Here is a 13,986-nt window from a genome sequence, read left to right on the forward strand (position 1 = left end):
ATCCTTAATACCGACAATGGGACGAGGTGTACGCCTCACAGCTACACAAGAAAGTTAGAAATAAGTACAAAATTGAAAAGAAAGAAAGTAAACAACGAGTACCAACACCTACGGTTATGATTCCACCGCTCTAGGAATCCAGCGGGGTCCGACACCAGGTGCTCGGTTCTAATGAAGAAGTATTTCTACCAAAATTTAGGACTTTCCCGATCGTCCGTTCCGACCACCAGCCCTCTAGTCCCACGATGCCTCAAGTGTATCATAGTGCCCCTGTGAAAACTCGAAGAAAACAAATGTAAAAGGTGATGAAGGCCAACTTCACACCCCGCCAATTCCGCATACTTCGTCAATACTAGAAAAATCTTATACATATACAGAGATAGTTGCGTCGGGCAGACCTTATAGAACTGACAGAATTCCTCCGCCAACAGAAGAAGAGGTAGGGTGTGGCCGATCACAAAGGGATATACGTAAAAATCACAATATCCCAGTCTATGGACCTCCACGAGGTCCCTCCTAGCTGGAACCATCTCAACATAGGGAGGAATGTTGTACGTAGACTGAAGGTCATCTATATGAGCTTGCTCAGTCTCAGATACCACCGGAACGGGGGAAGAGATAGGTTCTTTGTGAAAATCATTCCGGGACATACTCTCAAGTATCTCCTCTACGGTAGGAAAGTTGTCCCCTTCCTCCACTGCCACATCCTCCCCACCAGAAGGAGGTGTCATGGATAACAAGGTGGCGTCAGAAATTTCTTTATGTGACCGATGCATTCTGGACATCTTGATGGCAGAAGTTATGTTGGTAAAACGCAAAACAAAGAATGATGAATGGAAAAGATGAGAAGAAAAATCACGAAAACAGAGCTGAAAACCTAAGAATATATGACCAAAGAAGACAATGCATACACAAGAAAGGAAATGGCTAAAAGTTCTTGAAAAAACAAAACCTTCACCTATGTATAGGTTTGGGTGGCGCTAGATCCTATGATCGATACAGGATATAGACTATCTCATTCTTTATTCTATTCTATTTCTGAAAGAAAAAAAAAAGAAGGGTGACTCAACTTCTCAGCTAGAGTTGGTGGTGGGACATGTTGGCATAATGCACGCTGGAATGTGGGAATTCGAGGTCTCACGAACTACTACTAAAAACCAACTTTGTTTTTGTTTTGTTTGTGGACAAACGATATCCGGTCAGGCCTATGTCTGGATCCTTTTAGATCTACGGGTCGGCCGGCCCCGGCCGTTTACATGAGCATAGGGAATCTATACTCGAGCGTTCCACTGGGCCCCTGACAGGATAGGTGAGGAATCACTCTGGATCTTCTTTTTTTGGGCTACAACTTCGCCGAGCCGACTAGCATCCCTTTCCACTGAGCATTTTTCGAACAAAGAAGACGACTATAGAATCGAAGCGGAAGGCTGCCAATGGCACCAAAACCAAAGTGGCAAGCAATCAGTCTCTGTCTCAGAAAGATGCGTAATGATGACGCACGTGGGAGTGACGTCATTTCCCGATAAGCTACATTGTCCAGGATACTGTGGAATGCACCGCTCTTTCTTTCCTGGTCAAACTGGTGTAATTCAACAGCCAAATTTCTCCGCGGGTATAGGGGATGTCTATTTATCAAAGACGTACAAGGCCACGACCTCAACAAGCGGAGGGACTAACTGTGTGGGTCCAAATTTGGCAACCACGACAGTTACCGAATAGGACGAGGAATGAGGTTATCATGACGCAATGTCTGATGGTCATCGTGATGAAGGACGACGACCAAGAGCGGTCAGTCGAGATAAGATGTCAACGGTAGTGTAAACTTAAGAGACAGTAAGAATATTCTTTTCGAATATTCTTTATGTTGTACTTTTTAGGGTTTTTTTGGAGATTTTTCCGTATAAATAGGAAGAGTTAGTAAAGAAGGAGGGGATCCAGGCAAAAGACAAAAGAACACTTTGTAAAAGATTCATCTGAGAGTAAATACCAAAGCAACCTTGTTCATTGATTGCACAACCAAAAAAAATAAACATCATTATACGATTGAGAAGATCCAAAGATTCCTCAATCATCTCATACTTATTTACTTTCTACGCCGATCGCATTTATTTAGATTGATTGTGCCTTTAAGCTGTCACATTTATGAACATTTAATTGATTCCAACATATTAGCTAACATCATCCATCTCGTTTATTTCTTTATTGCTTGATCTAGATTTTGTTATTCTTAACTGAGATTCACCCTTCTTCTAATCATAAGATTAGTTTAGTCAAAGGGTTTAATATCTTTTGGTCAAACAATCACGACCCGAAATTTCTTACCTTCGGAATCGTGAGGACGACTAACATTTCACTCTCTAGGCAAGCCAACGTTAAAATAATCCTTTTGCCAATTAAACAGAAATGACGTAAAATAAAGTACGAAATAGCATAATAACCCAATATCTAATACAACCCGGATCTGAAGTCACAAGTACACGAGCTTTTAGAGGTTCTACAAATAGAGTATGAAATAAATACAACCGTCTTGAGTGAAATGAACAATAAATAAGGAAAGAGGAAGGGGACTTCAAGGTCTGTGGACGCCAGTCGATCTACCTCGAGTCTCCAAATTAGCTAATCCAAGCTGATGCGCCTCACGGACAGCTAGGACCAGTACCAAAATCTGCACAAGAAGTGCAAAGTGTAGTATGAGTACAACCGATCCAATGTACTCTATAAGTGTCGAGTTTAACCTCGACGAGGTAGTGACGAGGCTATGACAGGAAACCCACGTATTTAAATTTGTACATATGAGGATATATATGCAAGATAGCAACAAATAGAGGTTAAACACATACTAGTGGGAGGGGACATGCGAAAGGGGGGTACAAGATATGGTAACTACAACAGGAAATGACAACATGAAACAGTCCATAAGCATTCAACTAATGTAAACGAATAAACATAATTAATAAAGACTGCACGGCATCACCCTTACGTGCTTTTACTCTCAATTTCATCATGAAACGATAAATACGACACGGCATCACCCTTCGCGCTTTAACTCTCTTCCTCACTATGTATAAATCAATAAATGAAATAATAATTGGCACGACATCACCCTTCATGCTTTAACACTCTCCCTTACAATGTAGCAATGATGAATATATAACATTTGTGAGATAGAATAAGCAAGAATAAACCTTACGTGAATAACGGTTCCAAAAACCAAACCTCAACTTCCAAAAATACCCAATTATCACAAATAGTCCATAAATGCAGAAAGAACGATCAATTAAGTAATAACTAGTCTAAGCATGGATATCATAATCAAAGAAGGAAATAAATTACAAGAAACAAGTCCCACCCGCATGCTATAACCCAACAACAACGCATAAGTACTTGTCACCTCACATATACGTTATACCCAACTTTTAAACATGTAGCAAGTATACAAACAAACCCTAATCCCCCAAGTTAAGGTTAACCACGATACTTACCTCGCGCCAAAATTGACTCAAAGCTCAACCACGACTTTGCATTTCGAACAAGCCTCCGAACCAACCAAATCTAGCAAATTATTAACCAAACGATTCAAAATAAGCCTTAGGAACTACCCAAGAATGAAAGAGGTTCAATTTAGTTCATTATTAAAAAAGTCAACAAAAGTCAACTCCCGATCTCGCTTGGTTTAAACCCGAAATTCGGACCAAAACTCGAGTACCCATTCACCCCCGAGCCTGATTATGTAATTTGTTTCGATATCCGACCTCAATTTGAGTTCTAAATTTCAATTTTACAAAAATCCCTAATTTCTACCATGAAAATCATAGATTTAAGGTTAAAACTTTGTGAAATGTAATTGGTAATTGAAAGAAAGTAGGTTAGAATAACTTACCAATGAATTGGGGAAGAAGATACCTTGAAAAAATTGCCTCTAAGGTTTTTAGGGTTAAAATTTTGAAAGAATGAGAAAAATACCATCTAACTCAGCTTAAGTCCAAGCGCAGATGTCGCAATTATGACCTAAGGTCCGTAATTGCGAACCCCGCAAATGCGAAAAACCCTTCGCAAATGCGAAGGTCTTACACTTCTGTTGCCATCGCAATTGCGATGGTTTGTTCGCAAATGCCTACTTGGACTCCTCGCAATTGAGATCATTTTGATCGCAAATGTGAACGCTGCTCCCCTAGCCCCACTTCGCAATTATGAAGTAATTGTTCGCAAATGCGAACCATTGGTGCCCAGCTATTCTTCGCAAATGCGAGGAAGTAACTCGCAAATACGAACCTGATAGGGAGATTGCCATATCGCAAAAGCGAAGCCAGATCTCTCAATTGCAAGGACTGAGGCCTGCACCAGAAATAGTAGAGCACCAGCTATTTTCTTAAGTCTAAACCACTCTGAAGCCTATCAGAAACTCACCTGAGCTCTCAGGGCTCCAAACCAAACATGCACACAAGTCCAAAAATACCATACGAACTCGCGCGCGAGATCAAAATACCAAAATAACACCTGGAACTACGAATCAGACACCAAATCAAATGAAATTTTCAATTAAACTCAAGAATTTCTATTTTAACAACCGGATGTTCGAATCACATCAAACCAAATCCGTTTTATACCAAATTTTGCAGACAAGTCATAAATATAGTAATGAACCTATGCCAAGCTCCGGAACCAAAATCCGGACCTGGTAGCAAAAAATTCAAACTTTAGTCAAATCCTTAAACCCTTTAGACCTTTAAACTTCAAATTTTTTATAAAAATACGATAACGCGATCTAGGGACCTCTGAAACCAATTTCGGCCATACGCCCAAGCCCAAATCACGATACGGACCTACTGGGACTGTCAAAATACAGATCCAAGTTTGTTTGCTCAAAACGTTGACCGAAGTCAACTCAAATAGATTTTTAAGGTACAAATTCACATTTTAATCAATTTTCACATAAAAGCCTTCCGAAAAAAGACACGGATCATGCACGCAAATTGAGAAAGGCAAAAAGGAGCTATTTGAGGTTTTGAAATATAGAATTATGGTGGGTCATCACATTCTCCATCTCTAAAACAATCGTTCGTCCTTGAACGGACATAGAGAAGTACTTGAACTGGCGAAAAAGGTGCGGATATCTACTCCGCATATCCAACTCAGACTCCCAAGTGGCTACCTCGGCTAGCTAACCTCTTCACTACACTCAAACTGAAGGATAACCCTTAGACCTTAACTATCGAACCTGCCCGGGCTAGAATAGCCACCGACTCCTCCTCATAAGTCAAATCCTTGTCCAATTGGACTGAGATGAAATTTAACACATGGGATGGATCACCATGATACATCTGGAGCATAGACACATGGAACACGGGATGGACTACTGATAAACTAGGTGGCAATGCGATCTTGTAGGCCACATCACCCACTCTCTAAAGAATCTCAAAAGGTCAGATATATCTAGGGCTCAACTTGCTCTTCTTCCCAAAACTCATCACACCCTTTATGAGTGAAATTCGGAGTAATACCCTCTCTTCGACCATGAATGCAACATCACGAACTCTACGGTCGGCATAACTTTTCTGCCTAAACTGAGCTGTGTAAAGTCGATTCTGAATAATCTTGACCATGTCCAAGGCATCGTGTACCAAATCCGTTCCCAACAACCGAGCCTCCCCCAGCCCGAACCATCCAACAAGCGATCGACACTGCCTCCCATATAATGCCTCAACAACCTCCCACAACAACAATCGATGGCCCTTCTCCCCCTGTATCCACGGCTCTCCTCATACGAGGCATTAAACCACCGTCATCAAGAGAGACGTCGTCCTCATCAACTAACGAGTAGAGTTGAGGAGAAGGAGTTGAAGGTAAAAAGGATACGGGCTCCCAAACTACGGTAGTAGAAGTTGAGACCGACGACCTGGTGGTTACAACATGATCTAAAGGGAGGGTCGGCCCGAATTTCTTGAAAAAACTTGGCCAATCACGGAGACCCAATCAGAAATATGAGCGTCCAAAGCAAGAGGCAAGATCTTGTTTGTAAAATAAGAAGGTGAGAAGTCAGAATTCAGGACCGAACACGGGAGAGAAATCAGGCACTTACGAATATAGTTCCAAGCCTCAGGAAAGCCATGACATTGGCCACGACGTCTTCATCCATCTCCACCACCAAACATTTGCCTCCTCGGTGGCAAAGGTTTAGCATCGTTCCCCTATAAAAATTAGGGGCGAATAGATATATTAAGTGACGTAGAGTCAATTCAAGCCCGGCCAGCTCGGCAAACTTTGCGAGCATCTTTATAATTTTATAAACGTACGACGCGAGCTGAGAAGGACAAACACCATAGTGGCGACAGAAGTATTTCACCAGTGGAAGGAGGGGGAAAGAATAACCAACTTGGAAAGGATAGGCATATAGGTCACAATACCCAGGATGGTGGACCTGTACCGCGTCCCCTCCGGCCGGGATCAACTCAATATAATTGGGAAGGCCGAATCTGGCTGTAATCTCCATTAATTCTTTTATCGTCATCACTGATCGAAAAGCTCTAGGCGGGGACTCTAGAGATTTGGTGAAATCGGATCTGGAATCAGGGTTACATGGGATTATTTTCCCTACCGATGAAAAAATGTCATACTTAACGGTGGCAGAAACGCTTTCCCATGGGAGGGAAACACCAGTCCCAAAGGAGCAACACGACTCCTCTTGCTAGCATTAAGATGTGTTAGACATAATTCGACATAGTGAAGGAAAGTAACAAACGAGAGGCGATGAAGAATAATATAGGTCACTAAAATAGAGAAGAAATTCAGAAAAGAAGAGAGCAAGAAAAAGGTATGGTGTTTCGAAACGTTAAAGGGTTTAAACTCCATAATCGTATTCGAAGACCTCTATTTATAAGGATTATGGCACCGAAACCGAAAACATTTCATCATAATTTACGCAAGAACCGAAGTGGCAGGTCCAATCAAAGGTCACACATGAAACAAAGCAACGCATCGGGAATATGTGTCATAATGACGCATGACGTCATGATGTCATCCTAGCCTGTGGACAACATAACGCCAACAAATCACCCAAAAAAATTGAAGCATTTGAAATGTGCGGCTCATAGAGGGCTACGTCACTTGCTCGCCACAATAACCATAACCTGTGTAGTCCGTTTGATCAGCCCGACCACCAACAACACGATTTGGTCATTGAACATGTCCGCGAAGTCGGCCTCAATAAGCGGAGGGACTAACTGTATGGGTCAAAATCTCTCTAGAATATAAGTCAAAATGGCATAGGTGAAACATTCCTAGGCCGCCACGAGTCGAAGTGATCTAATCAACAACGAAGGTCGTGGTCAAAGAGTCAAAAAAGATTGAAGTCGAGGAGTCGTCAATAATCGAGGCCGAGGTCGTGTACCCTTGATAGAGTTATAACGGCTAGTTTCAAGATAGAACATGAAAGAGAATATTCTAGTAGATATTCTCTACACTTGTACTATTAGAATTTCTAGGAATATGTTCCATATAAATAGAAAGAGACACAATGATAAGGGGCATGAAATATTCATTTTGTAAAAAATACTTTGACTTTAGAGAGAGAGAATCTGGTCTCATCACAAGCACACAAAAATAACATTTTCACTAAGATTCTTGCTTATACTTTTCCACTGTATTCAAGAATACCTCGGACACTCAAAGGTTATCCATGATTCTCAATTGTCAGAAAGAATATTCATTGATCTCGTCCTTTCTCGGGTGACTCCTTCGCATTTATTTACATAAATATCATTTGTTGTTGTTCATCACTATTTAATGCGGCATTACTTCTATTTGGGTTCTTAAATACTGATTGTTGAGCACCGTCATAGCTTTAGGAACATATCTGCATACTATTTATCACACTAACGGGAATTTTCTTTTCAAAATATTATTATTAACCAAGATTAACTCTCATCTATATAAATCTAATTAGTTGAACCAAAATTTATATTTTTTGTCAAACAAATAATAATGATGATTGATGACGATAATGAAAAAATTAAAATATTAACAGACAAATGAAGAATTTGGCGATGATTGAAAATCTTGAGTTCTCTAATTTGTCTAATATCTCATCTTTTGTATAGACAATCCAAGGCAAATTAAGCAAAATTTCTTTGAGTATACTTACTGAAACTAAATCCTCGTGTGCTTTTCCTTGAATAAGGAATTTATAAATTGTTAGCCTACAGAAAGTTAGATGAGAAAATATATTTTATAAAGCATAATTGATCCTTAGAAGAGTAAGTCGTCAAGAGGAATTTATGAGTACGCAAGGGACAGAGAAGGAGACTGGGTCAGTGCAATAATGGTTCTCTTGATATGGTAATGGTGTCTATAGTTTACTTTGTCAATCATAATTTTTTCTTTCTTTCTTTTTCCTCTTCCTCTTTTAAAAAAAAGAAATTATTTTAATTACATCAGAGAAACGGGAGAGGAAGGGAAGGATAAGCAAAGGTAATACAAGTTGAATCCACAAAACTATCGAGCGGGTGTGGTATGGTTAAAATTACTTTACTCTTGACGAGAGATTTCAAATTCTAAGTCTTGGGAGTGGAAAACTTTTTGTGCTTTATATCCCGTTTAGTGAGTCTACCTAGCGAAATGACATTAGTAAAATCAATATATTTCGGATAACAAAATACACACATAATCTCACTAATACTATTAACCTGTTAGTCTTGTTAATATGAAACGATTACGTCAACCACGATTAATATATCAAAAGACAACCTACTCATTTAGGTTAGCTTAATTTAATAAGCAAATCTACACAAGTTCACACTAAATGCTAACGTTTAATTAATTGTTATTTTGAAGATCGTTTTCAAGCTCTCGCCATATACTGCCCCTCCATAAAGAAATATCACATTCAAAGTACCTTGCATTTTCTGCTTATAATAGTCATTTTCTTGGTCGTACTTTTCAACTTAGAAAAGAACGAAAAGACAGCAAAAAATATCGATCTTTCTCATCCTTCTTAGCAGGCATTAATGACTATGGTTTGGCTATATGATGTATTGTGGACCCTTTTCTAATGAATACTTGGAAATCAATCTTCATTTTTCTATCTTGACAACGATTCCAACCAAAATATAAAATACATAAGGTAACAAACAACATATTATAAATCCTCATAATCAATATCTTAATGTTCTTGTAGTATTCTTTGACATGTTCAACTTTCTTTGACATGTTCACCGCGAACTTCAGTATATATACTCTCTAATTCTCATCGAGTACACCTCCAACACCACATCTAATCCACCCAATCCCAAAATACCAAAAAAATTGTGTCCAGAAAATGTATAGAGTTGCAAGTGCATCAGAGTACCTGGTGATCACAGGGTGGGGGATCCCTGATATAAATATAGCGAAGAAAGCTTGGGTACTTCCTGGACAATCTAGTACAAAGTTTGATGTTTCCCCTGTAAATTACACTTTTGAAGTCCAAGCCATGAGTGCTGAAAAACTCCCTTTTCTTCTTCCAGCAGTTTTCACGATCGGTCCTAGAATTGATGATGAAGGCAGCCTCTTGAAATACGCAAAACTCATCTCTCCACATGACAAACTCTCAAACCATGTCAAAGATCTTGTTCAAGGTATAATTTTTTTTTCTTTTTCTAATAACGTTGGTGTCTAAAAGCTTGACACAACTCGAGTATTCCATCTACCTGCTATCTCCGAGTAAGATTTAGGCAAATGGGACGAAATTATCCAGCATCCCATTTCATTGATGGTGCCCCATGTAGACGGAGTTGGTATATTGTCTATGGGTTTAAAGGAACCCAATATTTTTTATATAGAACATAGATAGATTAAAAAAAACGCTAGAAGTTCGACAAGTATTGAACACACGAACAACAATAACAAACCGAGTATATTCCCACAAGTGAGGTCTGGGAAGGATAGTATATACACAGACCTTACCCTACCTTTAAGAAGGTGGAGAGGTTATTTTCGGTAGACTCTCGACTAAGAAAAGATAAAGGAAAGGGGCAATGACAAGCAAACCAAGCGAAAACGCAAAACTAACACTAAGTAGTGCAATTAGAAAACTGAAGCGAAGACAACAACAAGTAATACCAGAAGTCTAGGAATACGAAGATACACGAAAGATACTAAGTGATGTACTAAATCACTATAACAAACAAGGACGCTCGGCTACCTAACCCTCTACCTTAATTCTCAACCTCCACATCTTCCTATCCATGGTCATGTCCTCAGTAAGCTGGAGCAATGTCATATCCCACCTAATTACCTCTCCCCAATACTTCTCTAGACGGCCTCTACCTCCCTGTTGGCCCTCCAAGGCCAACCTCTCACACCTCCTCACCGGTGAATCTGTGTCTCTCCTCTTCACATGCCCGAACCATCTAAGTCTCGCCTTCCACATCTTGTCCTCCACAGGGGCAACACCCACCATGTCTCGGATAACATCATTCTTAATTTTGTCTAATTTGGTATGCTCGCACATCCATCTCAACATCCTCATTCCAGTCACCTTCATCTTCTGGACATGGGAGTTCTTGACTGGCCAACACTCTGACATATACAACATAGTCGGTCTAACCACCGCTCTATAGAACTTCTTTTAAGTCTTGGTGGCACATTCTTATCACACAGAACACTGGAAGCGAGCCTCCATTTTATCCATCCCGTCCCAATATGATGTGCGACATCCTCTTCAGGGGTGGCTCAAACACATGTGGAGCCTAAGGCTAAAGTCTAATGTGGGGCCTAAATTATTAAAAGAATGTTATAATATATTTTTTTTTATGGGTAAATAATATATTATATAAATATTTGCACTAAGCCAGTGCAACAGGCATAATTTCAGGTTGTGCAAATCAACAATTGCGTCTAAAATATCATCTATATCTAGCACAAAAACCAGTTTGCACCAAAAAGCGATCAACAAAATGTAATTAAGTTTAAGGCACAATAAATTTCTTCTTTTGCCTTTAAAATTCTACTATTTCTTTCAAGCCAGACATACCCCTATATAACTTGCGGAAAAATGTTCCTCATCTTTTGAACTTTCTTGCATAGACCCTCCTGGTCCAGCACTTCGACATTTCTGAAATGGAGTTAGGCATGGTCTAAATATACCAAATATTAAAAAGAACATGTTCCACAACTGGTTTGTAACGTTGCAAAAGAAAGAAAAGATGGATAACATCAGATTGTTCTTCACATAAAGAAGGTTATAATGTATATTTTTATTTGAAATCTATTCTTCTAGTTTTTGAGATACAAAGTTGTTAATAATTTTTTTATAAACGATTTTTCTGATAATTCATTTTTAATTGATAATATAATCAACTTATTTAATCTTTCTGGAAACATTGTTGATCTTAGGTAAGATTCTATGGAGCAATAGAAGTATAGAACTATTGGAAGTTTAAAAGTACTGTTGAACACTTGAACTAATGAAATCTTAGAGAAAGAAGTAATGAAATCTTGACAAAAGAAGGTGAGTAAGAATATCAAAGAGACGGTTTCTGAAATATGAAAAGATGGGAAAAACAAAGATTGATTTGGACAAATTTAGAAAGATGGGTAGATCACTGTTTTCTTTTAACCATTTTGCCACCACTACCACGACACCTCCCCTTGAATGTAGCGTGTGCGTGCGTTGATTGCCAGGGCAAATAGAAATGGACTGAGGGATGACCCTTGGTGCAACCCCAGGACAAGTATTGAACACACAATTTTAAAAGGTGGAATGAACTTAGTGCTAAGAATCTTAAGGTTGAACCATCAAGTTTAAATATTAATCCACCTATATTTGAGTACTATCATTAATTTGGTTATTTTTACTTGTTCAAGGTATCATTGAAGGAGAAACTCGAGTTCTTGCCGCATCAATGACAATGGAGGAGATATTCAAAGGCACCAAAGAGTTCAAACAAGAAGTATTCGGGAAAGTCCAACTTGAACTAAACCAATTTGGGCTATTAATCTACAATGCAAATGTCAAACAGCTAGTTGATGTTCCAGGACATGAGTACTTCTCCTACTTGGGTCAAAAGACACAAATGGAAGCTGCAAATCAAGCGAAGATTGACGTTGCAGAAGCCAGAATGAAAGGAGAGATTGGAGCAAAGCTAAGATCAGGACAAACACTACAGAATGCCGCAAAAATTGATGCAGAAACAAGGATTATATCGACACAAAGGGAAGGAGAAGGGAAGAAAGAGGAGATGAAGGTGAAGACTGAAGTGAAAGTTTATGAAAACCATAGAGAAGCAGAAGTTGCTGAAGCAAATGCAGAATTGGCAAAGAAGAAAGCAGGGTGGGCTAAGGATGCACAAGTAGCAGAGGTGGAGGCAGAGAAAGCTGTGGCTTTGAGGGATGCTGAGTTGCAGAGGGAAGTGGAGAGGATGAATGCTTTGGCCATGACAGAGAAGCTTAAGGCTGAATTCTTGAGCAAAGCTAGTGTTGAGTATGAAACTAAGGTTAGCCTAATGCCTTTGACAACATAATGGGCCATGCTTCATTGTCTCTATACAAACTTTTACTAAATATTTTCATTGATTAGGGGAGAATCAACAATAATTCAAAAATTCATGAACAATTTTTATGCTATCACACCTTAAAGATGGATTTAAATTATATACTATGATGATTCGTTACACTACCGGTGTAGTTCAAGATTATGGTACATCAAGTCAGTTACTATTTATTAGGTTAAGTTACTATTTATTATGTTACTGATTAATGATTAACATACCAAATTACATGTAATTATCTTACATGAAACCTGATTATCTTTAAAAAAAATTACATGGTCAGTGCATAAAAGGAAAAAAAAAAACCCAAACTATGAAGCTTCTAATGCCTTGTTTTCTAAAAGGTGCAAGAGGCAAATTGGGAGCTCTACAAGAAACAAAAAGAAGCAGAAGCATATCTCTACGAAAAGGAGAAAGAAGCAGCAGCACAGAAAGCAATTGCAGAAGCTGATTCCTACAGACGTAAGCAGATCATTGATGGAGATTTATATGCAAAGATGAAGGAAACAGAAGGACTTAAAGCTCTAGCAGAAGCTCAAGGCACCTATTTGCACACTCTCTTAGAAGCTTTGGGTGGAAATTATGCTGCTCTAAGGGATTACTTAATGATAAGTGGTGGAATGTTTCAAGAACTTGCCAAGATTAATGCTGAGGCTATCCATGGCCTACAACCCAAAATCAGCATTTGGACAAATGGAGGATCTCATGAGGCAGCAGCAGAAGGTGGTGGAAGTGCCCTAAAAGAAGTTGCTGGCATCTACAAAACATTGCCACCATTGTTCAAGACTGTTCAAGAACAGACTGGAATGTTGCCACCTTCATGGATGGGCACCTTGACTAATGACACTAGTCAATGACTCTTGTTCTCTTCGACGAATAATGTTAGGATCAAAATGTCACACTTTTGCTATTTTGTTCAAATAAAAACCCCACGGAACTGGTCTACTAGATTAGTGCTAGTGCATGTGACTTGAGGCTTGCTCGGTTAGTGAGGCATGTCTACATCTAAGCAGCAGGTCAAGAGTTTTGAGTCCTGAGCGGATGATTTTCGAACTTAAGAAAGTTCAATGGCTTCCGTTTTTCTACATCTCTTTCTTACATGTTGTGATTTTTTTAAAATTAGGCATCTTTGATCTGCTTTTCCAATCAAATTATTTACTAATCGAGCTCAGCAACATCAAATGAATGACTATTAGAACATGAAAAACAGCGGAATATAAAATGAGACCTGGCAAACTATTTCACTGCCTTGAGGTGAAGCACAAAGAATTAAGTTGTAATTTATATATATATATATATATATATATATATATATATATATATATATATATATATATATATAAGAAAACGATCAGAAATAAAAAAAATTAGTGAAAATGAAAAAAAAAAAGCCCCGCAAAATTTCAGTCACATCCAGCTTACGGCATTGATGATTGGATTTAAACGAACAAAAGAAGATATA

General features: G+C 38.9%; 1 protein-coding gene across 1 annotated transcript; it reads left to right on the plus strand.

Moving 5' to 3' along the window:
* The first annotated feature begins 9,171 nt into the window (after positions 1 to 9,171).
* On the plus strand, positions 9,172 to 13,609 carry LOC107827633 (flotillin-like protein 4). The gene is made up of 3 exons (XM_016654805.2): positions 9,172 to 9,611; positions 11,842 to 12,470; positions 12,869 to 13,609. The coding sequence occupies exons 1-3, from the start codon at positions 9,314 to 9,316 to the stop codon at positions 13,379 to 13,381; spliced, it is 1,440 nt and encodes a 479-aa protein (XP_016510291.1). The 5' UTR covers positions 9,172 to 9,313; the 3' UTR covers positions 13,382 to 13,609.
* Positions 13,610 to 13,986: the final 377 nt, after the last annotated feature.

Source organism: Nicotiana tabacum, chromosome 8 (genome assembly GCF_000715075.1).
Source record: "Nicotiana tabacum cultivar K326 chromosome 8, ASM71507v2, whole genome shotgun sequence".
In the NCBI taxonomy this organism is placed as follows: Eukaryota; Viridiplantae; Streptophyta; class Magnoliopsida; order Solanales; family Solanaceae; genus Nicotiana; species Nicotiana tabacum.

Coding starts and splice junctions, on each gene's coding strand:
- LOC107827633 (XM_016654805.2), top strand. CDS start 9,314: ATGTATAGAGTTGCAAGTGCATCAGAGTACCTGGTGATCACAGGGTGG. Junction 9,612..11,841: donor TGTCAAAGATCTTGTTCAAG/GTATAATTTTTT, acceptor TACTTGTTCAAG/GTATCATTGAAGGAGAAACT. Junction 12,471..12,868: donor GTGTTGAGTATGAAACTAAG/GTTAGCCTAATG, acceptor GTTTTCTAAAAG/GTGCAAGAGGCAAATTGGGA.